Genomic DNA, 27,326 nt, shown 5'->3' on the forward strand with positions numbered 1-27,326 from the left:
CTGATTCCACGTTGACTGATGTCGAGTCAAAAACAAAAAAAATCAAATACTTTGACACACGACTTGGCGTCACTTGAAAACGTAGGTTGAAGTGAGCCCAAAGGTTGTGGCTCTTTTTTTGCTCGCTTCCCCTCTCTCCCATCCCCAATGAAATCAAAGTGGTGTCCAAAGTCTGGACAAAGGTGGCCCAAGTAATATCGTGTTCCGTCGGGCAAAGACGTGCACACGTACAAAGGGTCTCCGCGGGAACGCGCTCTTCCAAGGTTGCTGAGGAGCGAGCCAGCCAGCGGGCGGAGAGGACCTGATAGTCACTGAGATGATTCTGTAGCTTTGTTTTATGAGGTGTGAAATTCCAACATGTCCTCCTTTGCTAGTTCAAAGAAAAGACCCAACAAAAAACAGGAAAAGTTAGATATGGACTCTTTTGACGTGGGCCGCACTTGAGTAAAAAAAAAAAAAAAAACAAGCTTGCCTGGCCAAGTGGCAGGCAGCACGTGGACTGACTGTACACTCCCTGAAATGATTCAGCATCTCCAAACTGTTTGGTGATGATCTATCTCGTGAAAGAAAATTCTTTTTCCTTCTTCAGCGACAATGCAAGAGAGCAGCAAAATGACCGTCCGGCTCCCTTCGACATGGGTGGCACTTGCCTGCATCCAGGCATCAATCGGCAACAGGCAAATACCAAAGCTATTTTGCCAACATCACAAGAAAAGTATCAATTTGAGAACCAAGGTTTCCTTGATGAATATCGCTGTGTCTGGGAGTTAAGTTTCGTCTTCTTTTCTCCGCCTCTTCCCTCATTTCCAGCACAGTGACGCACAGGTGGTCTTGGCTCCATATAAGGTCATTTATATTCGCCGTCAATTGGAATTTTACTGATTCCACCATTTTCTTCTTCTTGCGTGTGCGTGCGTGCGTGCGTGTGCGCGTGCATGACTGCGTGTGTGTGTGTGTGTGTGTGTGTGTGTGTGTGTGTGTGTGCATGCGCGTGCGAGAGAGTTAGGTTTCGTTTCCTTCAACTCCCTTGAAGAATTTTTTCTGACCACATGCTGTTGATGCCAAATGTTTCCAGCTCAGTGACGCCCAGGCCGTTTTGGTCTCAAGGTGCGTGTGTCATTTTGGAGTCAACTATTGTTAAGTACACTGCCACCAGCCTTCGTCTGCTGCCGTCAAGACGCTGACCCGACGACTGCAAAGGAGAGATGGAACTTCAGAGCATGCAGGTTGTAATTCCATAATTTATAGTGCATGCGTGCGTGTGTGCGACTATCAAAACTTTGGTCAGCCCTTCGGAAGCTTGATCGGTTTCTTCAAAGGCAGCCCTTACGCTCGGCCTAAAAAAAACAAAAACATCTTTTAATGATCATTTTCTTTCTAAGTTGATCAAACTCATATCAATGGATATTTTGATATCATTCATAAAGGCAGCCTCCGTTTTATTTGATCCTTTGAATCCAATATTGATATGAGTTAGAACAACTTTGAAAGAGAATAAAAAAAGAGATCTTTTTGGCCTCGTCTGCCTAGTGGCAGGGCCGCCATTGCGTGACCGCACCCTCTCAACCGTACATTTATTCTGCGTGTCAATCAATGTACATGAAAGCTTTTAAGTGGATACTTTATGATTAGGACATTCCGAAATGGTTTCATACACGTAAATAGTACAATAATAGTATAAACAACATGCAGAGAATATTGTATCAATATTGAAAATGTAAACATGAGTCACCAACGTTAGCGAAACGTTAACGTTTTTGTTTGGTTGGTTTGTTCATTTCGAACATGAAAAGAAATACAAGAAAAAAGTAAAAAACACAGAAAATGATAACTCCATAGTACAATAGAAGATCAAAAAAGAATAAATTGATATTGCATTATAATTTTCCCTTTGTAGTAAATTCATGTTTGTTCAAAAGGGAGGAGAAGGGAGCCTAAGCTTATCTGACTCTTCCCCTTGTAACTACATATGTCTTTGATTCGGTCAAGATTTGACCATCGTCAAATATATCAAATAAATAAATACAAAAGCAACTTAAACAACTTCACGGCATATTAGGGTATCCCGTCAACATTTTGTCCTTAGACATTTTTTTTTTAAACTTCAGTAAGGTTCTTGAGTTCTTCACTGCCGCTGTTCCGTAATTCCACACCTCTAACTGTTATACAATGTAACTAAGTTTGTTCTCAACAAATAAACATAAGTGTTCCCCTTAAATAAATTTCCCTCCACTCAAACAACCTCTGGATACTGTTTGGCAATTGATTATTTCTTATTTTGTACATGAGTTGGACGGTTTTGAAGTCGACTAGGTCGTCGTATTTCAGTGAGTTCAGTTTAATAAAAAGAGGGTTAGATGGTTCTCTATAATGAATATTATTTATAAGTCGTAATGCTTTTTTAAAATATCAATTTAATAAATAAAGATTGGATCTGTGTTTGTTTTGTATGTATTGTCCCACACCTCCACACAGTAAATGATGTATGGGAGTATGAAGGAGCAGTACAAGGAATGTAATGATGACTGATTTATAAGGTCTTTTACTTTATACGATACTGCTAGTGATTTGGAAATTTTTGATTGGATATACATTATATGTGCTTTCCAACTGAATTTATTATCTAGAAGCACGTGCAACATAGAACGGTGAGTGTGTGCGCGCGCGTGTGCGCGTGTAACACACGGAGATGCGACGTTCCGTTGTTAACCTTGGTTAACCAGGGACCTCTAGTGGTCACAATTGACCGTAGCAGAAGTCAACATCCTGTTGCTTTATTGTTATTATAACCACTTTTTGTAACAAGGTATACAATACTGTCAATATGTCTTCAGAAGTCTTTTAACTTCTTTGATAACAGCGTACAAGACTGCAAATAGTCTAACTTCCGCCATTTGAATTCACACCTTTGTCCCTCTTCTGGACTTAGGACCGTTCCGCGACCACTGACGACGGCGTGTCCGGAGGAGCATCTTTGCCTGTGGCCGTCGGCCAGTCAGAGACGTGAGTCAGCTTATCCATTACTCTACTCCAGTCATTTTTTAAAAATGCTATTTTATGTCTGTACGGCGACCTTGAGTGGTTTGAAAGGCGCCTTATCAATCAAATGTATTGTTATGATTACTCGACGACAAAGTCTGCTGCCGTTTGCCGTCCTTTTTTTCTGAATGGCGCCGGGCTCGCCGCGTTACATGGCTTTGCCTTGGCTGGCTTTCTCCTCAGCTTTAGAGCTCTTGTCTTTTTTTGTGTTCCAGTCGGTTGGGTTTGCCGTTTCAACGTCCATCTAATCGGAGACAAGACACCACACCGTGGTGGCGTTTGGTATTGCTCCTCTTGATTGTTCCTTGCACACTCATATACACATGCGCTTTTTGTTTTTGGTCACTCTCTCACTCCCACACACACACGTTCAGAGCGTCAAACGTGGGAATCAAACTCACGGTGTCGGCACCAATGTTCCCTCTAATTTTTCAAGTGTCTAGTAATCTAATAGTGTCTAATAAATAAATGAGGAAATACAGGAATGAATCCATCAGTCCAAAAGTACATGTACAGATGAATGAAAAAATAGATAGATAGATAGATAGATAGATAGATAGATAGATAGATAGATAGATAGATAGATAGATAGATAAAGACCGATCAATCAATCAATGAAATATTGTCAATGAGACCTTGAACTTGCTCGGCGTCGCATTTTGTGTTGTGTACAGCCCGTTCCTTTTCTGTCGGGCTTTCGCGCTCTCTCGCAATAATGTACCGACCGAGCCCGGACAGAGGTGTCGTCCCATCTCGTTGCCGCAAAGAAGGTCAAAACCAACGTCAAGTGGAATGAAAACTTCACGTCACTTGGCTAAACACAAAATACGGCATTAGACGCACGCAGAACAAACAAGCTCGGGACATTCGTACGGAGTAAGCAAGAATAGAAGGAGAGCACAAAATGGCAAATGACAAGTGGTTCGAGATGAACCAAAGCACCCACAAACTGATCGGCGAACCACCAAAGCCCAAGGTACGCATCGGACGCGCACGCGCTTGACTAATGCCCTGGTCGAGTTGAAAGCATTTGCAAGTCGTTCGCTCCGTCGGGGGAGAGAGAGAGACAGAGAGAGAGACAGAAAGAGAGAGAGAGGGAGACAGAGACACCGCCGCCGCCTGTGACGACGTTTGCGCTCAGTTTGTTCAGATACGCTGGGGCTCCATTCTGGTGGTGGTCCCGACGCTCCTCTTGGTCGTGCTTGTCATCCAAAACATCGTCTTCTTCCACTTGAACAGGTACGCACGAACGCACGCACGCACGCACGCAATGAACAAACACTTGACCGCCACAAGTTACATTCCTCACAAAGGATGGCAGCTTCATGTATACCCTTGATGTGTGTTCCAAGGCCTCAGGACATCGTCAAAGAGCTGGGCGCGCTGGTGGCGACTTTGCCCAACCGCATCCCGGAACACAACTGCAGCGACTTAGCCTGCCACTGGGCGGCGCTGCAGACCGCATTGGCAAAGCTGAAGGCAGGTCAGGAGGCATTAGCAGAGCTGAAGCCAGGTCAGGAGGCAGGTCAGACCGCATTGGCAGAGCTGAAGGCAGGTCAGGAGGCAGGTCAGACCGCATTGGCAGAGCTGAAGGCAGGTCAGGAGGCAGGTCAGACCGCATTGGCAGAGCTGAAGGCAGGTCAGGAGGCAGGTCAGACGGCATTGGCAGAGCTGAAGGCGAGTCACACCGCAATTCGCAGCGACCTGGAGGCGAGTCAGAGCCTGCTGGCCAAATTCTGGGAGGAGATTGGCAGCAACAAAGGCCTACTGAATGAGACACTGAAAGACCTGGAGACGGACTACAAGAACATGTCTCAGGTGAGGTGGACATTTCAGGACTTAACGTCCCTCCCTCCCTGCCTCCCTCCTCTTACACACAAACTACTATCTCCTTTGAATAAGAACAAAAGTATTGTTGAAAGCTGCAAACAAAGTGTCCCAGTTGGAGATCTCATTTCAGTTCTTTCAAACGCTTGGTGCGCAGGAGCTGTCACAAGAGACCAAGGAGTTACACAACTTCAGTTTGGCTTTGTCCAGCCTGCAGCAGAAGGTGGTGGATCAGCCCACACTTAACAGGGAACTCCATGGTAGCTAGCGAGCGAGCGTGTCCAGTTTGTCTAAAGCGGGCATCTATTTTGCACTCTCACGTCTTTTTTTTTTTTTTTGCTTCAGGTCTCATGCCCAGAGACTGCAGTGACGTCATGGCGGCAGGAATGTCCCAAAGTGGAGTCTATACCTTCTTTATTGGGTCCAACAGCTTCGAAGCTTATTGCAACATGAACCTGGACAAGGGAGGCTGGACCGTAAGTGCCTGACCCCCCCCCCCGAAAAAAAACACCCCAAAGTTCCCCTCGTGATGCCTTCCCCAATAAAGTTGGCACTTTTCTTCATGCTCGTTTGCTCCGCTGATGGTGTGCCTGTGCGTGTGTGTTTGCAGGTGATCCAGAGGAGAAAGGACGGCTCCGTCGACTTCTTTCGGGGTTGGGACGACTATCGAAAGGGCTTTGGAGACCTCGCCGGAGAGCACTGGCTCGGTCGGAAACAAAGACACCCTTCTTGTCAAGCCTTTGTGGTTTGCGTGACGTGACGCCGCCGCCTTTGCGTGTTTGCAGGCCTGCGAAACATCCACGCTCTGACGGCCTCGGGCGCTTACCAGTTGCGGATCGACTTCACCACATCCGACGGCCGCAATTACTACGCTCTCTACGACGACTTCTCGGTGGGCCGGAACTCGCTGGACCCCGAGAAGGACGGCTACCCGCTGCTTGTGAGCGGCTACTCTGGAAATGCAGGTAGCGACTCCCGCCCGGGGGGGGGCACACTCGAGAGCCTGCGCCGCCTGCGTGTGCTCAAAAGCAAGTTTGTGTGCTTTGCAGGCGATGAATTAGCCTACCATTCTGGGATGAAGTTCAGCACCAAAGACCGCGACCAAGACAATTCGGATGGTACCAATTGCGCCACTTCCTGTAAGGGAGCTTGGTGGTACAAGAGCTGTTATTACTCCAACTTGAACGGGATGTACAAGGCAACCGGCACCTGCAGCAGTACCAATGCACTCTGGTATCATTTGGGGGAATCATTTAAAACCTGCCTGAGATTTGTGGAGATGAAGATCCGGCCCAGAAAGTGAGCGGTCAGCCGGCGGAGCCTGGGAACGGCATCCCCGTGGGATCACGTGGGTGCTGCCCGCCGTCACCCATTTGCGCAGCGCTCGTCAAGTAAGATGGCGGTGCGCAAATGTGTGTCGGATTTGGCCCGGGCAAATGGGCTCAAGTGCAATTTCGAATTTCACCAGAAGCTTGACACGAGAGAGACCTGACAAACGGTTAGTTGGAAGTTAGTTCCTCCAAATGAATTCTTTTTAAAAAGCAGTTTGGCGCTGTTGCAGTTCAAAATTTCACCAGCAGACAGTGCCAAATTTAGACTGATGTGACATGGTCAATCCGTCGTTCGATGAGTCAAAAATTATTGAGTCGGAAAACACGACCTGTTTTGAATGACACACACACACACACACACGCACACACACACACACACACACACACACACACACACACACACACACACGCTCACTTTTGGATCATTTTAGGATGTTTTGCTTTGCTATCATAAAATCCCTTACATCTGTTAGCATAAGGAGTGGCCATAAGCATAGGTTAGCTACGACTGATTATGTGTTAAGTTAGTGAGTGTTTTACAATGACATCTGTTCAAGTAAGGGTAGCCACCCATAACCATTGTTTAGTTAGGTTGCGTTGAATATTGAGTTAAGTTTCATTTTCTTCCTTTTTGCGTCGTTTCAGTTGAATATTCTCAAACATGGTTTATAGTTGGTGATGTCACAAGGTCGGTTGGATGGATGGATGGATGCATCATCAAAATGTATTCAATATGGATGTTTTATTCATATATGAATGTATTCTCACGTGAGTAAGGACTGTTAAAGTGAGGGTCCCCGTAATCATCGTTTAGTTATGTTGTGTTGAATATCTTTGAAGTGTTTTAGTAGTTCAGTTGCATTTTCTTTTCTTTTCTTTACAATCCAAAAAGGTTTGCGATGGCATCATTCTCGCTTGAATGAGAAACGGCGAGTGGAATTGTCGTCGTTTCTACGAACAATTGAGATGTGTCACTTTTTTCCCGTATTCATTAAACTTTCTCTTGATAATCCTTTGATTTGATGTTTGATTTTTTTTTTTCACGTGCATTTTACAATGTGGAATGTATGAGCACCTCGCATTACATACAGTCAAAGCTACAAAACAAACTTGACAAATCACTCGTTTTCAAATCAGACGAGTAAAAGCTGGTGAAGATATTATTAAAAGTGAAGACCATTTGCAATTCTAGCAATAACACACGAATTTGAAGCACAATTTGTTTTCGCGTTCACAGATAATGATGTGGCGGGCCGTATCTGGCCCCCAGGCCTTGAGTTTGACACCCGTGCCTTAGGGAGAGAAAGCCGCTGTAAAAAGGACGCCGAGGTAGGTGTCAGACCTACGTGTGTCATTACTAGAATTGCAAATGATCTTCAATTTGAATAATATGGTTTTTTTTCTTCTTTTAAATATTTGACCAGTTTTTACTCATCTGATTTGAAAACGACTTATTTGTCCATCGCACACACTGCCGACTTGTCACAACGGATACAATGAACGTAGCAGGCGACCTTACTCAGCGGGCCTCTCATCTCTGCCAGGGGTTATGGTGCGAAGAGCCACTTTCAGGTCCTTGCTCGGGCTTTGCCATTCCCCTCCATCTCGTCTCCTTTCCTGTCGCACTTTGGCATTGTCAGCTTGTGTGTGTGTGTGTGTGTGTGTGTGTGTGTGTGTGTGCGTGTGTGCACTCACACCATCGGGGTGGGCTGGAACTGTCAAGAGGAACAAAGCAGAGTGCAAAATGGCCTGAAATCAAAGATCATGTTCAAGATTGGAAAGCTGCTTTCGATTTTTTTTTCTTCATGTGAGCCTCATGAAACCTATTTTTATTTTTGTCAATGACTTGATTTGACTTTGGCTAGGCTAATTTGTGCACCACCCAGAATGCCACAGTGGGAGCAGACAGGGTTCCAAAAGCATATAATGATTGCCTCTTTGCTTGTTTTTTTTTTTTTTTTTTTTTAGCTCTTTGTAAGTATGAGGGACAATGGTGGACGGCGCGCTTTGGTGGTCTTGGTTCGCCATGGTGACCACGGATTTAAACAATTCAAATTCTTTCAATTCCTTCTCAAACACTGCTTGATATGAATAGAGTGAAAAAAAGTAAGAAAAATGGCACTCTATAATATTGTATCTCATAGACGCTGCAGTCATTGCACAATTGAATGGGCGGAAGATGAATGATTAACTTGTTGAAGGGGCCTTCTGCTTGCTTTCTTCGACCACCAGGATGCAGTATTAAAAAAAGATATAGCTGTATAATGCTGAGTTTCCGTTTGGCGATTTTGTTCGTTCTTGGCCTTTATTGTTTTCTTGACGTCCACACACATACAACAACAATTGTATAGATATGTTATCGTTTGGTTTCATCAAATGTATTCAAGGGAATTAATCAATGAGCTCGATAAAAACATAATTACAGAAATATCCTCGTACTAAAAGCCATTTCCCGCAGTGAAAGTTTTCTGTAAGCTAAAAAGAAAAAGAAAAAAACACACCAAGATCATATTTACCTTGTATTCGTCCTGCATCAGGAGCATTCCAGGAGCTTGAAATTTGCGACGACATACGGTGACGTCATCGCTATAAACGAAATGTGTAACATCTGCAAAAGCGTAGCAGCACAAACGAAACTTTTTGCGGCACAAACGAACGGTACCATTTTGGGTCCATTTGGAGGAAAATGGGGGGCTGGGTGACGTCCTCGCTAGAGAATAAATGTAGAATATCTACAAAACCGAAGCAGCACAAACGAATTTTTTTGCAGCACAAACAGGCACAAACGAAACCGACTATTTTCCTTCAATTTTGCGTGGGCTGGGGGGCCAGCTTCACGCAGGTGCGAATTTCAAGCTCCTGGAATGCTCCTGATGCAGGACGAATACAAGGTAAATATGATCTTGGTGTTTTTTTTTCTTTCTTTTTTAGCTTTCAGAAAACTTTCACTACGGGAAATGGCTTTTAGTACGAAGATATTTCTGTCATTATGTTTTTATCGTGCTCATTGATTAATTCCCTTGTTATCAATAAGCCGATATCAGCCAAAGTCCGGCCCGCGGGGCAAATCCGGCCCCCGATCAGATTTCATACGGCCCGCAGCTTCGGTCTTATAATGTATTATCTATGGACCGCTTGCACTGTCAAACTGATTCTAAAATTTATTTAAAAAAAAAAAAAGAAACTTGAACCTGTAATTCCTCCTATTACCAAAGGGTGGCAGCACCACCCCGCGCCGCTCATTTCTGCCATGGCGACTGCAAAGAAAACGAGGACAGTTGACGCTTTCAAGAGAAATGGGAATTACAATACTTGCTCGCTGAAAATCAAGGCAATTGTGTTTGTCTCATTTCTAAAGACACGCTTGCCTTGTTTAAGCATTTTCACCCCAAAGAGACACTAGTAGACTCAACATGGCATCACGACAGCGATTCTTCACGCGGGGCTGTGAGTCAAAATGAAATAGAAATGAAATATTACTTAATATTAAACATTACGAAGTGGCCATGTTAATACTGTTGATGTTATAAACCTGTAGACATGACACAAGCTATTAAATGACAAGAGCAAAACTCACTTGTTTAAAGTTTTAATAATAACAGACACATTTGCATTGCTTATAACTCCTGTTTAAAATGTTCATGAGGCAAAAATAATTTTAAACTCATGTAAATGTAAGGTATTTCAAACAGTTTGTTCAATGTTATCTGACTCTTCAGATATGAATGAAAGGCAGAATTTGTGTTTTTTAGAGTGGTTCACATCTGCCTGAGTGGCTTATATTTGGTCATTTTGTCATTTGAAAAATAAAGACAATTGTGACAATGAAATTTGTTTTAGAACAGTGTGTATTTGCATGAAATGTTTGTCGTTCAAAAATGTCTGAAAAAACTATTTGCCCCCGGGCCCCTTCACTTTATTAAATCTGGCTCTCCTTGCAAAACGTTTGGACACCCCTGCGCTATAGCTGTATGCACAATTGCTCCATTTCAACCATGTTGCTCTTATTCATTCTTTATTCACTGCTCTTATTTATTCATTGTATGTGCTTTCTTATTTTTACTTTTTGTATTGTTTACTTGAATGTTTTGTTTGTCCGTGGACATTGCACACTTTTGACCCGAATCTGGTGTGGGGGGCGTGACAGCAAGCGTTTTATTGCAAGCGTGTCAAGAATAAAATGCATGGACGTACATTTTACATTGTAAGAATTCTAACATTTTTATTTCCTTCAAACTAGGTACTGTATATTTGCCTTAGAAGTTACATATTTTTTAAAATATGAGAAATCTTTATAATTGTGCGTTTGCATTTTTGTGTAGTTTTCCTAATTTATATAATGAAATTTCTGTGTATAGAATACACCTTTACTTGTATAACTCTTTGTATTTTGACATTTTTGCAAATATTTTCTACTGCATTTTAGCTCAATGCAGAAAGTAAATAAGCAACACACAAAAATGTTGCCACAAGAAGCATGTATTTCCTATGGTTTCACTTTATATATCCATCTGTTTATTTTCTCAAACATAAAACTGTTAAAGACCTTTTCAAAGAAGAGGGAAGGGCGTTAGCGCCAGCTTAGCCAGTCCATCTTTTTTTTCTTTTAAATCCTTTTTTGTTTGCATCATCCACAAACTATCCTGCCTGAAGTCTTCCCTCTCCCCATAATCCTTGAGTCCTGTCATTGGGGGGTGGGTGGGGTGAAATGCTTGGCTATGATTTTTTTCTTTTGTCCCAAATGATGCGTGATTGTCAAAATGGGAAGCCGCTTGTAAAATGTAGCGAATGGAAGGCGGGCTACCAATGTAAACAAGTTAGCGTGGTGCAAAGCTAATCCGGGATGTAAACAAATGCTGTAATACTTCTTTGTTTAACACTGCGGCTCTGAATTGACACTTAGGCGGGGGGGGGCAGGAAGAACCGTTACGATAAGCCCAAAAAAAAAAAGTTGCCTCTTCTTTTCTCAGTTCAAACAAAATCTCAAAATGGCAGTCCTGTTTCGCCCGTGGCGTCTCGTGATTGTCCATTCTAGATGTACGGCGGTTGTAAGGAAGGATGGCAAATGTGTGAGAAGATGCTCACGAGGAAGAGGAGGAGCCTACGTAGCGGTCCGGGTAGGACCAGGAAGCAGTTGAGTGGGTCCAGCCCCTCCTCTCCTTCTACTAGCCCGACCCCTGCCCCCACTCCATCACCCTTCCTCTGTGGTTTTCAGAGCAGCAGCACCTGCAGGCAGAGGTGACCCCCCCTGGCCCTCCACTGTCAGAGGATGATGCAGCAGCGACACAGGCGCTGCCCGCTGCCGTGCACCGAGGGAGGGGGCGTGACGGGGGCGAAGTAAGCGTGGACCTTGATGTCGGGAAGGTGGGCCTGCGCAAACGTAAACGTGGCAGAATGAAAGCCTTAAAAGACAAGCTTGCGTCAGCTATCGTCCCCTGTTGATCTTTGCTGCCACCTAGTGAAAGCTTTGCAGTATGACACCTTTGTAATTCTCATGTCAAGATAATATGACAGACAGGTCGTACCCGGATGCGCTTGATGCCCGCCCGCGTGACTTGCTGGCAGTCGTACAGCTCGATGCGCTCCAGGCGGTGGCAGCTCTTCAAGTGCTCCAGGGTGACGTCGGTGATGAGCGGGCAGTTGTCCAACTCCACCACGCTCAGACGCTCCTGGCCGCAGGCGCTCGCGCTCAGTGCCCGGATGCCGTCGTCCGTGATCAGCTCGCAGTGAGACAGAGACTGCGGAGAGAGACACCTTTTAAACGTGTGCTTCATTCAAGGAAAGGAAGGAAGGGAACATAGGAAGGGAGGAAGGAAGGATTGGACAAGGATGATGAGTGTATAATCTTGAGGGAGTCAAAACTTGATCAGAATAAGGTACAAAGAAGCAAGAAAAAAAATATACAGTGTGATGTTTACCAAAGCTTGCAGACGGGGGCAATGGATGGACAGCTGAACCAAAGTGTTATCTGTCACCTACATCAAAAAAAATACAATTAAAAAATAAATAACAACAACAATAAATAACTCCAACAAAATCCATAAAAAAAATCAACCCAATCATGTTGGCACGACCTCACAGCTCAGTTGTGAATTCTCTTACCAAAATACATTCTTCTAAGTCCATTTTTTCAAGCTCGTGGCAGTTCTGCAAAGAAGTGACAATCCAAGTTATGGATCGGGGTGAAGAAGAAGAATGTTGATATTGGTGGGGGAACGCACCCTGGCCAGCACGGTGAAGCCGGCGTCTGTCACGTGGGAACATCGAGCAGCTTCGAGGATCCTGACAAGCGCAGAGGCAAACAATCAATTGACCAATCAGAGAAAGAGGCTCGTCCTGAATCGTTATATCGATGCTCTTTGGGCCCTCAGATTTTTGCCTGTTTTATCTGGACTTGTTTTTCTAGTCTGAGGGATTTAGGAAGTTGTTGGAAACATGCATTTCTTTTTTACTTGAGTCGAGGACAGTTGAGTCCCAGTGCGATGAGGGAGGCGTCCGTGATGTTGCCGCAGCCCGACACGCAGAGGATCTGCAGCTTGTGGCATCCTCGGCACAGACTCACCAGACCGTCATCAGTGATTTGCTAAACAGAAAACACACAACTTGAATATAACCGGTCGCCTCACTATTGTTTTTTTTTTTTTTTTTTAATTACCGTGCACGACTGCAAGTTGATGGCGGTGAGCTCTTGGCAGTGCTTCTGCAAATGTTTCAAGGCGCCGTCGTCCAGCTAGAGCACAACACAATATATATATATATATATATATATATATATATATATATATATATATATATATATATATATATATATATATATATATATATTTGTATATTGTATATATTGTATATATATATTTATATATATATATATATATATATATATATATATATATATTATATAAAGAAGCACCCGTCCATCATTTTGCCGTACTTGTGTGCAGCCTCTGAGGAAGAGTGTCCGTAATGCAGCGCAGCCTCGAGAAAGAGCGTCGATGCCGTCGCGCGTGATCTGGTCGCACCAGGACAGATTCAGCGTCTCCAACATGCGGCAGCCGTCGCTAAAATGCACACATTGCGTATTATTTTTTTTCATTTTGGGATGATGAATGATGTGGCGTACCTGAGGGCCTTGAGGGAATGGTTGGTGACGGAGACGCAGGAGGTGAGGTCCAGATGTTTGAGTTTGGAGCAGAACTTGCTGAGGCTGAGGCAGGTGCTGTCTGTGATCTTGGTGCAGCCGTTCAGGTTCAACACTTCGATGTTACGACAGTTCTGTGCAAAAGTTCTAAAACGCGGCGATTAGTGCGTCAAAAGGAAGCGCACTGATGTGAAAAGTGCAACGGGAGCTCACCTCATGGCCGTGTCGCCCACGCTCAGGCATCCCCGCAAGCTGAGCTGCCTCAGGAAACCTCCACATCGCTTGGAGATGTTCTCCACCACACGGCCCTGCGAGAAAAAAAAAAAACGGATCCGCCGTGATGTCGGGGTTGCCCGCTACAACACAATGAGACGATTCCTTCTCACCTCGATGTCCGTTTGGAAGTTGAACAAGTCGATCTTCTGCCAGTTGCTGCCGTCCAGCGCCAGAACATTCCAGGCCTTGCGGGCACAGATGAGGACAGCGGCCTGTGAAAAGTTGGCCGGGAGGCGGCGGTAAAGTGGAACTTTACAGCCGCGCTTACCTTGGAGACTTGAGCACACCGGCAGAGGGTGACCACGTCCAGATAGGAGAATATTCTGGAAAAAAAAAAAAAAACAGAATCAATTAGTGCATGTTTAGCAATTAGCCCAGCTAGCTTTGTTTGCATATCACAATACAAATACTCTCCTCGTATTTAACGATTACATTAACTATCACTGCTTGCAAATATTGTGATTACATCAAAAATACACTCTTTTGCCCTTTTTTGTTCCTTTTAAATGTAAACGCCAAGAAGAACAATCGGATGCAGTCGAGGCACTCGCACAAACTCATTAACACAAGAGGCAACAATAGGGCTCGGCTACTCAATCCATTAATCTTCTAATGAGTAATCTCCGGCGGTGCTGAGGGAGGCAAGGCCACCGGGACACGCACGCACGCACACACACACGCACGCACACGCACACACAGACAAACACACACAATCCGGCGATAACACACAAGCAGAAGAAGCCTGCAGGTGGCAATTACAGCGGTCTGGTATCAGGACCCTAAGGACCATCTGGGCGGGGCATGTCAGGACATGTTTAAGTACAGCAGCAAAGCAATTATTTTGGGAAGTAACAATTCCAACAGATATAAAGATGGTCGATGAGCAGGAAGCAGGAATGTAGCATTTCAGGTGTTTGCCTTGCAACCAGACGCTTTTAACTGCCCCCCCCCCGCCTAATTGTGCTTAAGTACACCCTTTTTCCAATTCTCGGCCTCCGGCAGAACATCATTTTGTTGACAAACACCCGCTTCGTCGAGCGTGGCAGTAAACGAGCGAGCGCTGGCCCTTTAGCGGAGGGACGGTTGCCATGGAGACTACAGCCCGACTTGATTTTGGGTGGATGCTGAGTCAGTTGCAAAATAACCGCATGGCTGCCAGAACGAGAGGTGAGGCGGCCTTTTGCGCGGAGCTCGGCGTAGCCGTGGCAACGTGTGATGTGACGGATCAATGATCTGGTGCAAACAAACTGACCCACAAACGCCAAATACAAGTGCTGTGCTGATGAGCTCAGAGGAGCTGGCAAATAGTCATTCTGATCACAAAATGCATTATATTGCCCCCTGGTGGGCAAACCAGAAGGAGCAGCATTTAATTGATCCTGAGTAACATTCTATTGAATGATTTCATCTTATTGCGCAATAGTCACCTACACTACAACATCAGGAGGTTACCCGAGGTTGCGTCGGCCATCTTATGACCACCTTGGCTGGACGTTCCTGGCCTCTGGCGGCGTGCACTTGACTACCGCGCGAGCGATCACAAGGCAGCGTTTCGCCGTTCAACTTTAGATAAGAGGCGAGACAGGGCGACGCTCGCCTTGCATAACCATTGTTACCCCGCCACGCTCGTGCTGGTGGGGCACCGCTGGGGCTCGCAGCGGCACTGCGGACTTCCCCACCAATGGAGACGAGCTATTTATAGCACATGCAGCCACAAATGCACGTTAGGTTTGCATATAGGAGCCCTGGAGCTTTAGCGTGAAAATGTTGCCGTGCGTTAAGTTGGATACACAAGTCTGAAAAATGGGTCAGTAACATCTTTAGAAACATTCAAAAATAACAATATACACATCAATAAATAAATAATGCGGTCCTTTCCAAAAGGTTCATATCCAATAAATATTTTAGCAAGTCCCAGGTTAAAAACCTTTCTGCCTGAGATGGGGTGAGTGGCCACTTGTTGCTTGGCAGATTTCACCCGAGCACAACAATTTGACACATTAAAAAAAAAAAAAAAATGCACAAATTGAGAAACTTCAATGCAAATTGAAGGGTGTGTGTGATACATTTAGTAAAATTACAAGGGGTACATTGTGTGCAGATACGTATGTTGTGAAGTGGTAGAGTCATGATCTTACCTAAGCAGGAGCTCTTTGGGGAGCTTCTTATTGATGGGGGCTTCATCACTGCTTGAGAACACCTGCACGGGCACACACACACGCACACACGACACACGTCAGCATCGTTTTCCTGCAATATGATCATCATGTGATTGCTTTTCACAGTATCACTGACACGCTTGTCTCCTTTTTAGTCTGACGCGGCAGCCATCTGCTGAGGATCACACACGCAAACAGCACGAAGAACACAGGCAGAACATTCTTGATGATAAGGTTGTGTCGGGGCTAATTTGAATCACGCCCACGCGGGCCAACTCCCGTGGGAAATGTGGGAAAGGTGCGACGGGGGAGTGAGCTTGAACGGTCGATTGAAATTTCCCTTTATCAATCAAGCTTGCTTCCGTGAGGGGCGCTCAGGTGACATCAAGTGTTGCGCCGTGCCAGCTCTCCGTGCCAGCTGAGCGACATTCCCAAGCAGGGAGTTCCTGTTTTGTGTCGCTAATTTGTAAACGGATAATACAGCGGCACAAAGTAATTCGTCGCCTTCGGAGATAGACATCGAAACCTGGCATTCAGTTCTCCTGCTCAGAAAGTAGGGCCCAAGACTTACTTGTGCAATCACTAACAAGCTAATGAGCAGATGACGGGAAAAGGTCAAGTAGCATGGAGCCATCGCCAGGAGTTAGCTAGCACCAGCTAATTTGAGAGTTGGGTCCTGATAGATTTTGATGTGTGTACAATTTTATGACATATGAGCAAATATTAGCATGATGTGTATAGAGGAGACGGTTGTCGCGTGTACGAACAAAACGAATTGAGTTTTGTTGACAACTCCAATTGTTGTGCTACAGTGAGCCAATTTGTTACATGTTTTGCAAAATATTCACTATTGAGTGTGCAAAGGAGAGCAAATGAGCTTTTGTTGACAAAGTCTACATGCAGCCCACGCACGCATTTTGTTGGTCACTGATTTTGTACCGTGCGTGCATTGTAAAATGTATAAATGCTGGTTGTTATGACAAGCTGAATATGTAACCCTGCGCCGACCTGCACACCCCCGCCCTACCCGCTGGGAGCCGGTCATCTGAGGCGACAGTGGCCGTCGGGCTGGGCCCTCTTATCGGTTGTCCCGAGCTGCGCGTCGCCGCTGTTGACCGACCCCGTAATGCCCACGACCCCCACAGTTGCCCTACCTCGAAGCGGCTCTTGGTGATCCCGTTCATGTCTGCGGCGTTCCTGTTCGCGAGCCGCGTCGACGCCAGCCGAGCCGCCCGGCGGTGCTGTCTCTGTCGCCGTTTTATTTTCGCGTCGCGTCGGTGTCGTTACCGGTGGACTGAGGTGCTGTTGGTCCGGGAGCCGAGCTCGATGGCTCCTCACGCCCTCCTCCGCTTCTTCGTCGTCGTCCTGGTTGTGGTGTGCTGCCAGCCGGGCGAGAGGCTGCCTGGTGCAGAGGACGACGGCGGCGTTGGAGGTGTTCCGGGGCGGTCGCTAGCGTCGCAGCAGTCCGGCGGCTCCCCAACAGCTGGCCGTCTCATCGCAGGAGCTACAAAATAACAATAATAACATGGACGCTTCGTCAAAAAGTGACTTCACTTCCGCCTCTTCCCCTTCCGCGACTTGCCCTTTAAAAGGCATCAAGAAAAACTTATCGACTTTAACACCCCCAAAATAAAGAGAACAAATAGATCCAAAGTGTTTATAAAGGTCGGCATATTTGATTCATTTGTCAAGAGTGACACGAAACGTACGTCGAAGGTTGTTTTGATATATTTCCACGCTATCGAGGAAGTGGGAGGAGTCCCGTGACGTCATCGTCGAGAGACAAGCCCGCGTGGCGGATTTGTTTTGATTACTGCATTTCGTCTTTTTTCAACAAATTTGCATATTTACACGCTAATATCTTAATAGTAATTATGATGAGTCCATTCTTGTATGTACGTGACTTTTTAAAACAAATTTCTATCAATATATGTGATTTATTTTATAATTTCCAACTGAAATTACTGATTTGCGTTTCTTGCGCTCTTACATCATGGAATTACTTTTTACTTTTTACGATTCAAATTTTATGCAATAATTTTTACTCTGTTTTGTAGAACAAATGAATGTTAATTTTGGCCACAGCATGCATTGTGCACATCCAGGCAGTAGGTGACTTTTTGAAATTAATTTCTATCAGTATGTGATTTATTTTATAATTTCCAACTGAAATTACTGATTTGCGTTTGTTGCGCTCTTACTTAATGGAATTACATTTTACTTTTTACGGTTAGAATTTTATACAATAATGTACATTTGATTCTTTTTTATATAACAAGATGAGTGTTAATTTTGGTCACATCATGCATTGTGCATACCCAGGCAGTAGGTGGCAGCATAACTTTGACTCATCATTTACATGGTCGTGTTTAAGGCCCAGCCTAACAATGCCCTCTAACACTTCATCGCTTCCAATTCAAGGCTTCACAAGAGTGCTTCAAAATCTACTTTAGTTGTACGTGGCCACAAATACGCCTTACACTCCGGTGCAGAACTTTGCGTCTGGCCATTTGCTGAAGTCTTTGTGGTGCCTTCAGGTGTCACCTTTTCGCCGTGACCTCCCAATCTGTCTTCCCAAGACTTATTTATCTTTGACAGTCACAAGGTGATGTTGCCACGGCGACCAAATCATCCTTCCTTCTTCTGACCTCTTCTGACTTCCTGTCGGTGACTAAATTGTGCGACTGGGTGTGCGTGCGCTTCCTGCCAGATGACACACTTGTGCCAAAAGTGGCAAAACACAATTCTCACCTGCCTCAACCAAGTTACGTCGGGTGTGAATCAGTCTCATGTCATCCCGTTTATCCATTTTTATTTTTTTTGATGACCACCAAATTGTCTGATGGCCATGAGTCATGCTGTCAAGTGCTCTTCATTTTTTTCATTATAAATTTCAACAGTAACCTTGATATAAAACATCCCTAAGCCGCTGTGATTTTCCATAAATGGAAGCCAAATGTAAAAGCAGGTTGAAAACTTTTAAAGGGCGTGCAATAATCATGCAGGGAATACTTGAATCCACATCGGACTCGCGGAAAAGTGTGACTTTTCACAGCCGCTCTCCATCTGCTTACCAACCGGACCCTCGGCCTCCTCCTCCTCCTCGTCATCCTCATCACGGTCCTCCTCATCCTCATCACACCTCCTCCTTGCTCAGTCTCACCTCTGCAGCTTCTGGAGGAAGTTGAAGTGACTTACGGCGTTGCTTTTTCAGAGCAGAAACAAATCTTTCAGCGAGGAGAAGGATGCTGGGCTTCCTTGGATGCTTTGCTTATCTTTTGGTGGCTTCTGTTGTCAATGCAAATGGTAAGAGAGAAAAAGAGTTTCATTCTGTTTGAAATGACATTTATAGGAAAAGGAATTACTGACATTACTGTATACAGTGTGCCTGTCCAATTTTCTTTTCAAATTGAATGTTGGTTAAAAATGAAATATGGTTTGAATTTGAAAAGTAAACCTTAAACTTTTATTGAGTGACAATATATATTATATATATATATATATATATATATATATATATAAATAGTTTAGCTATCCATCCATCCATCCATTTTCTGAACCGCTTAGTCCCCACGGGGTCGCGGGCGTGCTGGAGCCTATCCCAGCCATCAACGGGCAGTAGGCGGGGGACACCCTGAACCTGTTGTCATCCAATCGCAGGGCACACAGAGACAGACAACCATCCGCACTCGCACTCACACCTAGGGACAATTTGGAGTGCTCAATCGGCCTACCAAGCATGTTTTTGGGATGTGGGAGGAAACCGGAGTGCCCGGAGAAAACCCACGCGGACCCGGGGAGAACATGCAAACTCCACACAGGGAGGGCCGGAGGTGGAATCGAACCCGCACCCTCCTAAACTGTGAGGCGGACGTGCTACCCAGTGCGCCGCCGAGCCGCATTATTATTTTTTTTTTTTAATATTATAAGTTAATGTTATTTCAATTATATCTATATAAATAATATATATATATAGACATGTATGTATAAAACATATTTGGGGCGGCGATGTATAATATATATAAAATATACTTATGTAGGTATTTGATGTAGAAATCTTTGAATCAACTTAAAAAGTGCTTCATAATTGTGTTATTTTTTTCATAATGTCTGTTTTTGAGCCATGAAAAGCGTAATAAGTTCATATTTGTATTGCAGGTCGAGTGTTTGTGGTGGAGCTCGGGAACGCGTCTTCCAGTTCGTCGTTCAGTGACGCCGAGCGGGCTTGCGCCTCCCGGCGGGCCCGGCTAGCGTCGACCTCGGAGCTGAGGCACGCCGTCATGGAGTGTTTCTTCTCCTCGTGCACCCGTGGGTGGCTTTACGGAGGCTCCCTCGGGTAAGAACCCTATTGACCTTTCGCTTTTCCACCTGACGGGAAAATTATGTTCAATATTGGTCTCAGTTCTGACGTGAGCCATTAAGTCATTAACGGCCAACTCGGCGCTAAAAGGGTTCTGAAGGCCTCGGGGCAGACAGACAGATGACACCGGGAGGTGTGAAACATGGTGAGGACGTGTCAAGCCAGCACTGCCGGGAAAAATGCTTGCTCAGACACCATTTTGGGCTCCACTTACATCAACGTACGACAATGGCGGCGTCACTTGGTAAATTTGTAGAAAATAACTTTTTTTAGTTTTAGTTGTTGGGCGGTCCACCTCGGAATGAAAATGGCCCACACCATCCATCCCTATGACATCATCGTCCAGGAACCAGGAAGTTGCCGTCTCCTCTATGTTGACATTGAAATACGTAACACAATCTAACATCTGTCTCCGAGTTGGCAAACCTTTGCTGTTGGCATGCCAACCAACCACAACACACACACGAAACGACACCCAAACTCGTCTTTCTGATGGCCGCTTTTGAATTTTTTCCTTATAAGCCCATGTTGACAAACTCCTGTTAGCGTATGACTCACAATTTCTCGCCATTGCCAACGATTAGCGACGCCTTAGTTTGGAGAGGCGGGAAACCGTTCTCCTATCGGGAGACCGATTCCATGTTTGACATTGTTTATTTGCGCCTGGGAACGTCAACTCGCGGTGCGATAAAGACTCGCCACATTGCCGGGCTGATATGCTAACAAAATGTTTGCGCAGGGAAATCCGCGAGTGAATGTTTGCATGGGTCCGACGTGCACAGGAGCAGAATTGACCCAGTTTATTCTTCGGAGAATTGTATTTAAAATACTTTACACTTAATATTGTAACGTGGCATTGAGAGAGTCGCTCATATTTCGTCATACATTTGAGTAATGAAGGATTTACGTCATTTCAGCACCACCGTGTGTAGCTACGTAGGCGGCTCGCTAAAGGCCGTGGACGTGAGGACGGAAAACGCCACGGGCGACTCCAGCAGCTCGAGCGGATTCTGTATCAAAGACAAAGGTCAGTCAACGAATCGGTCAATGAATCGGTCAACGAATCGGTCAACGAATCGTCAACGAATCTGTCAACGAATCGGTCGACTCGAGCAAGAACAGAATGTTCTGATGCTTTTGTTTTTGTTGGCAACAGGCGTGGCGTGCGGAGACCCCCCTTCTTTCCCCAACGCTCGTCTGCAGGGCCAAGGCGGTTTTGAGTTGGGCGACGAACTCCTCTACACATGCGTGCCGGGATACGTCATGCCCAACGGTCACAGCGCCTTCAGCTTGTTGTGCGACAGCTGTGGCGAGTGGTACGGACTGGTCCAGATTTGCATCAAAGGTACAAAAGAGAAAATAATAAAGAGCTGCCATTTTGTTCTGTTTTGGGACCTTGTCAGTGACCCTCCGCCCAATTCCTGCTCTTTGAGCGGACAATGTATCTCTTGTGAGTCTGGATGAAAATGGCTGCCGTGGCACCCGGGTGCGACATGCCGTGCCGTGGCCCGATTTACGGCCAAGGTAGAAGAAAAAGAAAGCGCTCGGGAAGCTGCAAGCATGCTCGGTCTAAACTGAGCTTCACAGAAAGAGTCAGTCGTTGATTAGATTGTGTAAAACTGATTGTGTTCTTGCAGACTCAACCGAGACTCACGTGGATTACGATGACCAGTTCACGTACGCCGATGCGGACAATCAGAACGAGGACGACAGACCCGTAGAGGTTCACGAGATCACGATCCACACAGAAGAACCCAGGGACCAGGAGCTGCAAGAAATCCACTTTCAAAGAGAAGAAGTGGATTCAAATCTGGATGGTCAGCATGAGATGGAAGTAGATGCCGCGGAAACAAGCGATAAGGAACGAGGCGTGGTGGACACCGCCGAGCACCCGAGTTGGGGGCAGGAAGTGGTGACCACGGCGTCCACAGACCCGCCAGGCTCCATCTTGACCCAAAAACACCTCTTCTGGTTCCCCTCGGAGACCTTCCAGCAGGAACAACACCCGGTTTTCGTGGACCCGGTGACCACTACTCAGCGGACCTCCAGCAGCCAATCCGAGGAGAACCTCAACAGTGAGCAAGAGAGTCTCACTCCCCATGTCAGTCAAGTGGAACAAATTCCAGTTGAGCAGGAAGAGCTGGACCACCAAGACCGCTATGAAGACCACGATCACTATGATATGGGCGAGCATGAGGAGGTTCACTACGGCAGCCGGAACGACAGCTCTGAGGAACGTGGTGTCCATGAGGACAGCAGCCATCTTCAGGAGAATGTTTCTGAGGAGCATCCGGACCGTGACGATCACAAAGAACCATACGATGAAAACGAGCACAACGGCGATCACGATGAACACTATGACCACGAACGAGATGATGATGAAGATATTGTGCATCAATATGATCACGATGATCAGGACCATGAAGAACGAGATGATGATGACGGCAACGATCATTACGATCACAACGAACACGAAAGCAATGACTATAACCTGGATAACGACGAGGGCAGGCGAGACGGCAACGACAGCCACGCCGAACACGATAGCCATTCGGAACACGACAGCCGCGAAGACGACGACGACCATCATCAGCATGTCATCTTTGTCGAAACCGGCTGGAATGGCACCCGGGACCACGTGGGAGCGGCGACCACCACAGACGAGACCTGGTTGGATGGACACCCGGTGGCCGCCCACCCTAACGAGGTCGAAGAACTCATCCCTGGCACCAGCGTGTCGGAAACACCAGAATCTTTAGAGACCGCCGCCCCGGACAACCCCGCCTCTTCCTCTGATACCCTCGAGTACGACACCCAGCAGGTGGTCCCCACCCATTCGTGGCTCCTGGACCTCACCCAGCAACCCTTCCTGGATCCGGCACAGGGCGGCGACACCTCAGCCGGCGCCGCGGGGGAGCACGCCAACTTGCCCGGTGAGGCTGGTGAGAGGGGCGAGGTGGAGGGCGAGATGGGCGAGACGGTGTGCGTCGGGGACAACTGCCCACCGCCCAGAGCCTCACGCCGGGGCCCCACCGTGGCGGCCATTATTGCGGCGGTCTGCGTGGTGGCAGCGGCCGTCATATTGACCGTGTGGTGCTACCGGCGGCGACAGCAGAAGAGCTCGGCGTACAACATGAACGGGAAGGGACAAAGCACCCAGCACATGGAGATGCAGCAGAAAGTTTAAGGGTGGGGGAGGGGCGGTATTAAGAGACAAGTCGGACCACGATTTAAAAACCACAACAGAGGAGGGCCGCGTCGAAATGTTACTACGGACTGAGGTCGTGACCTCCAAGGAGGCTTTTGCACATTGTGGTATTTTGCCCGCTTTTGTTGTTTTCTTGCTGTTGCTATGTTTGCCACGCGCGTCTATTTCGCCCCCGCCCCCCGTGCTTTACGACTTCGCTTTCAAGCGGAGTGTCGAGCAGTCGTAGAATTACCGATTAGCCGTCTGAAATGACTGACACGTAGTCGGTAATGAAATATCGCAATTTGCCGTCGTGATGATGAATGTAACAAATGCTATTTACTTGTTGGTGTGATTATTACTCACGGTATGATGTGTGCAATCGTGGACATGACGCTGTCAATTCGATCGCTGAGTTCAAAAAGTGTACGGCGTCTATTTCTGGAAATTTGGGGGGGGGGGTGCAAGACGGACGTCATTTTCATCATAAATCAGCTCAGTTTTTAAGATGGCGTCTTTGTGTCCCGTTGGCTTGACTAAACTCCCGGAACGTAAAAGTCTGCTTTATTACATCATACTGTTTTTCAAAGCGTCACCCATAAAAATGAGAAAGGACAAAACACGCTCACTTGGGAGGGAATTTTCCACTGTGGACATTTTAACGGGTGCGTGTGACAAACTGCACCGAGACTCGATGTTCAAACACGATTCAACACGTGCGTGTGTGCTCGCTCGGACTGCAGCCGCCCTCACAGCTAATCGTCTTTGTGATGACGACGATGTAAACCGCGCATCCGTCGCTTTTTTTGGGGGTCATCGAAGACACCTCGGATCTTTCGGCAACGGCTTTTATTGTCAACCGATTCACAGCGGAGCTGTTCATTCAAGTAACAGCAAGTATAAAAATGTCATTCAACCCCACCCCCCCACCCCACCCACCATATAATAAAATGAGGCTGGAAAAGATTCTTTTGTAACAACAAATTTCAATAAATAAATGCTGATGTGCTTTTGCTTTCAGGGTGAATTTTTGCTAATCCAGAAACTCATCTATGAATTCCACCACCTCACCCTGCGGACAACACACAAACATAAAGTCAATTAGATTCAGGAAATGTTTGTATAAATAATAGAGGACATTTATATCAAGCAGTAAAAAAATAAAAATAATAAAAGTATGAAATATTTTTTTATTGTATTATATATTAAAAATAATAGCTAGTGCTATTTTAATTATCATTATTTTAATTTACTGTAGATTTGATGTTAAGAAAAACATCACAGTTAAAAATAATACTTGAGTGATAATTTATTATGAAACTATTTTATTTATAAATTATACAATTTATAAAAAAATAATACTTAAGTGATAATTTATTATAAAACTACTTTATTTATAAATTATATAATATTTATAAATATTTTTTAAATTATCAAATGAATAAATGAATCACTCCTGTATTTATTGATGGCTGATTTGACGTGAGCTGAGATTTGCTGCGACCTGGTGGACACTTTTTACATTGCAACCTCGCAAGTATAAAAAAACAAAAAGTCACCTCATCATCGCTGGCAAGATGCTTTCTGGCGAAGTCCACCATCTCATTCTGCATGGTGGTCTGATTGTAGTAGCGCACCGCCTCCTACACAACACATGACGTTATCAACGTTGCAACTATTGTCGTCGTGAGTGTTTGACGGACCGCTCTGGGCTGGAAGTCCTCGTCGGTGAGCTGCCACTTGTCCTTGTGGAATTTATAGTAGACCACGTTGTTCTTCATCACCTCGTCAGTGGGGTCGAAGAGCAGGTAGCTGGTGGCGCATGGCACCGCGTTCTTCAGATCCTTCACTGCGGGCACAAAATGGACGCTTAAGCACCGACGCCATGGAGCAGAACTTGAAGCATCAAGACCGAGATGAGCAACTCACGCTTGTAGTACGCAAACTGTAGGTAGTGGTACATGGTGGCCACGAACTTGTCCACCACAAATCCCCCCACCACTGGAGTCAGGTCGCTCTCACATTGCACCTTTCTCTCCAGCACTTCCGCGTAGTGGTCTGGAGAAAACAAGAAGAATAAAGGATCAAAAGTATTGGGACAGATCAAGGCAATGATAGATGTCTTCAAATGACTTACCGGCAATGTTAGGGTAGAAGTCTTTGAAATCCTTGATGTCCCGGGGGCCCTCAGAGGCGGCGAGGCACTCGTCGTAGACCTTAAAGAAGTCTCGCAAGGCCAGCTCCATGTCAGACACGGACGTTCTGAAGTTCTCGCCGTTGTACGCCCGCACGGCGCGAACAAACAGCATCTTTAAAAAAAAATTAAAAAAACTTTGTGAGGAAAGGCTGCTGGTCAAGTTCAAGCATCGGGGTGATACCTCGTAGGATTTGGTCTCCAGGTCTTTAAGGTGCTCCTCGGCCCCTGGCAGGCTCTTGTAATAGGCCATGTTCTTCTGCATCATCTCGTCGTTGGGGTGTTTGAGCAGGAAGGTGTGAGCGGCCGACACGGCCTTGGCTAGCCTGTCGCTCTGATTGAAAACAAAACCATATTTCTTAAGTTAGAACAAAATTAGGGCCCACGGATGAACACCAAAGTGGGTGGACATTTTTAACATGAAAACATATCTGTCATAACAACATAATTGCATAATTAGGTTTAATGATCTACGCCCTTTTAAATGTTCTTAATAAGCAAATTAATTGAATGTTTTTGGAATGTGGGAGGACAGAATGTTCTAAGAGAATGCAAACTTTCCAGACAAATTAAAGTACCTTGTACTCCATCATCCCCAAAACTGTTTCACCTCTAGGAGACAATCAAAACAATATTGTTTCAACCCTCAATTGGTCTCACCTTGAAGTAAGCGTACTGCAAGTACCGGTAGGGATCCCTTCTCTCAAACTCATCCATGGTGTCCCGGCTGGGCATGGACTGCCTGAAGGCGGGTAGCCCCTGCTTGCATCGCTTCAGACATTGGGCCCTCAGGAGAACATTTGCAAAGGCTCGCAACTCAGGGAACTCTGCAAATTTGTTCTCATCTTCCCGGCGCGCCGAGCTGCAGTTGAGGTTACAGAAAGCTTCGCTGTCTCGCAGCAGCCGGTAGAGGCGCAGGGACACCTCCAGGTACTCCACCGCGTCCCCCCATTTCTCATCCGAGTACTGGTCCAGCGCGTACTTGTAGGCCGACTCCAGCGGCATGAGTTCGCTCCTGGGGAAGCTTCTGAAGCTGTACTTCTCGTACTGGCAGTGGACCGAACCGAAGCCGAAAATGAGCACCAGAAGGGATAGCACTGAGGGTGCCATGTTGTTTATTTGGGAGGGCCGACTCGGTTACACGTAGCCGGACCGAATCTCTCCGCCCCCAGAGGAAGAAGAGTCAAGGCTGCCGGAGCTGCTCCTCCCCAAAATCACAACTTTTCACTTTTTTTTTTTTATCGTTATGTGAGAAAATCAAGAACCAAACACAACATGGCGTTATTACTAGAAAATTGCACGAAGTTACCGTCTAAAAAAAGGCGGACATGTTTTTGCTAAGCAGAACCAGGGTGAAACCACATTTCTGTCCCTCCCACTGCCACGTAGCGACCTTGGTACCAATTCATTTCCGTTCCAAAAGTTCTATAATTACCCCAGAACTTACTTTGTCACGGGCGAAACCATCTTAAGACGCGATTTTCCACTGACAAAACAATTGCACTGTAGTTAAGTTTAGCAAATAGCGACGTAAATCCGGAAGTACTTGTAGGTATGTGTGTGGGTACGTGGAGACCCCTACCACGTTGACACTTTGCCGAGGATCTACTGCGCATGTGCGATACGTGTACCCCGAAAAAAGGCTCGCCCATTAACGCCTGGGGGATTTGTCAAGCTCGCGTAGATACAGCAAGGCTAAAAATAAAAGTAGTCAGAATAAAAAGTAACTAAAGGGTCTTAAGCGTGGGTTTTTAATACGTGTCTGAATCATGATAGAACCACTTTATACCAATCTATTAATTTTAATATGTGGCC

General features: G+C 45.8%; 4 protein-coding genes and 1 long non-coding RNA gene across 6 annotated transcripts; 2 read left to right on the top strand and 3 right to left on the bottom strand.

Moving 5' to 3' along the window:
* Positions 1-927: 927 nt before the first annotated feature.
* LOC148380225 (fibrinogen C domain-containing protein 1-like) lies at positions 928-7,215 on the top strand. 2 transcript variants are annotated; one of them, XM_088365979.1, is made up of 10 exons: positions 928-1,226; positions 2,930-3,003; positions 3,255-3,321; positions 4,181-4,278; positions 4,392-4,857; positions 5,024-5,126; positions 5,212-5,342; positions 5,477-5,573; positions 5,652-5,831; positions 5,916-7,215. In XM_088365979.1, exons 1-10 carry the CDS (start codon positions 1,206-1,208, stop codon positions 6,167-6,169), a joined length of 1,491 nt encoding a protein of 496 aa, XP_088222105.1. In that variant the 5' UTR covers positions 928-1,205; the 3' UTR covers positions 6,170-7,215. The 2 variants fall into 2 exon arrangements, with proteins under 2 accessions (XP_088222105.1, XP_088222106.1); XM_088365980.1 differs by lacking the exons at positions 928-1,226; positions 2,930-3,003; positions 3,255-3,321 and adding an exon at positions 3,376-4,015.
* Positions 6,973-7,910, bottom strand: LOC148380226 (uncharacterized). Its single transcript, XR_015855162.1, has 3 exons — positions 7,893-7,910; positions 7,717-7,814; positions 6,973-7,148 (listed from the first exon to the last, which is right to left on the bottom strand). It is a non-coding gene; the product is annotated as an uncharacterized LOC148380226 (long non-coding RNA).
* A 2,117-nt stretch (positions 7,911-10,027) lies between these two features.
* fbxl2 (F-box and leucine-rich repeat protein 2) lies at positions 10,028-17,473 on the bottom strand. The gene is made up of 14 exons (XM_088365111.1): positions 16,925-17,473; positions 15,750-15,811; positions 13,880-13,934; positions 13,722-13,796; positions 13,549-13,643; positions 13,318-13,482; positions 13,129-13,255; positions 12,853-12,927; positions 12,650-12,780; positions 12,419-12,479; positions 12,300-12,344; positions 12,116-12,172; positions 11,723-11,935; positions 10,028-11,567 (listed from the first exon to the last, which is right to left on the bottom strand). Exons 1-14 carry the CDS (start codon positions 16,952-16,954, stop codon positions 11,460-11,462), a joined length of 1,299 nt encoding a protein of 432 aa, XP_088221237.1. The 5' UTR covers positions 16,955-17,473; the 3' UTR covers positions 10,028-11,459.
* A 1,257-nt stretch (positions 17,474-18,730) lies between these two features.
* On the top strand, positions 18,731-24,332 carry susd5 (sushi domain containing 5). The gene is made up of 5 exons (XM_088365113.1): positions 18,731-19,076; positions 19,929-20,106; positions 21,048-21,157; positions 21,287-21,475; positions 21,768-24,332. Exons 1-5 carry the CDS (start codon positions 19,016-19,018, stop codon positions 23,315-23,317), a joined length of 2,088 nt encoding a protein of 695 aa, XP_088221239.1. The 5' UTR covers positions 18,731-19,015; the 3' UTR covers positions 23,318-24,332.
* crtap (cartilage associated protein) lies at positions 24,284-27,134 on the bottom strand. Its single transcript, XM_088365112.1, has 7 exons — positions 26,172-27,134; positions 25,696-25,845; positions 25,455-25,626; positions 25,247-25,375; positions 25,021-25,166; positions 24,877-24,960; positions 24,284-24,389 (listed from the first exon to the last, which is right to left on the bottom strand). Exons 1-7 carry the CDS (start codon positions 26,619-26,621, stop codon positions 24,351-24,353), a joined length of 1,170 nt encoding a protein of 389 aa, XP_088221238.1. The 5' UTR covers positions 26,622-27,134; the 3' UTR covers positions 24,284-24,350.
* Positions 27,135-27,326: the final 192 nt, after the last annotated feature.

The sequence above is a fragment of the Syngnathus floridae genome, chromosome 21, assembly GCF_059516105.1.
Source record: "Syngnathus floridae isolate MCC-2025c chromosome 21, RoL_Sflo_1.0, whole genome shotgun sequence".
Lineage (NCBI taxonomy): Eukaryota > Metazoa > Chordata > Actinopteri > Syngnathiformes > Syngnathidae > Syngnathus > Syngnathus floridae.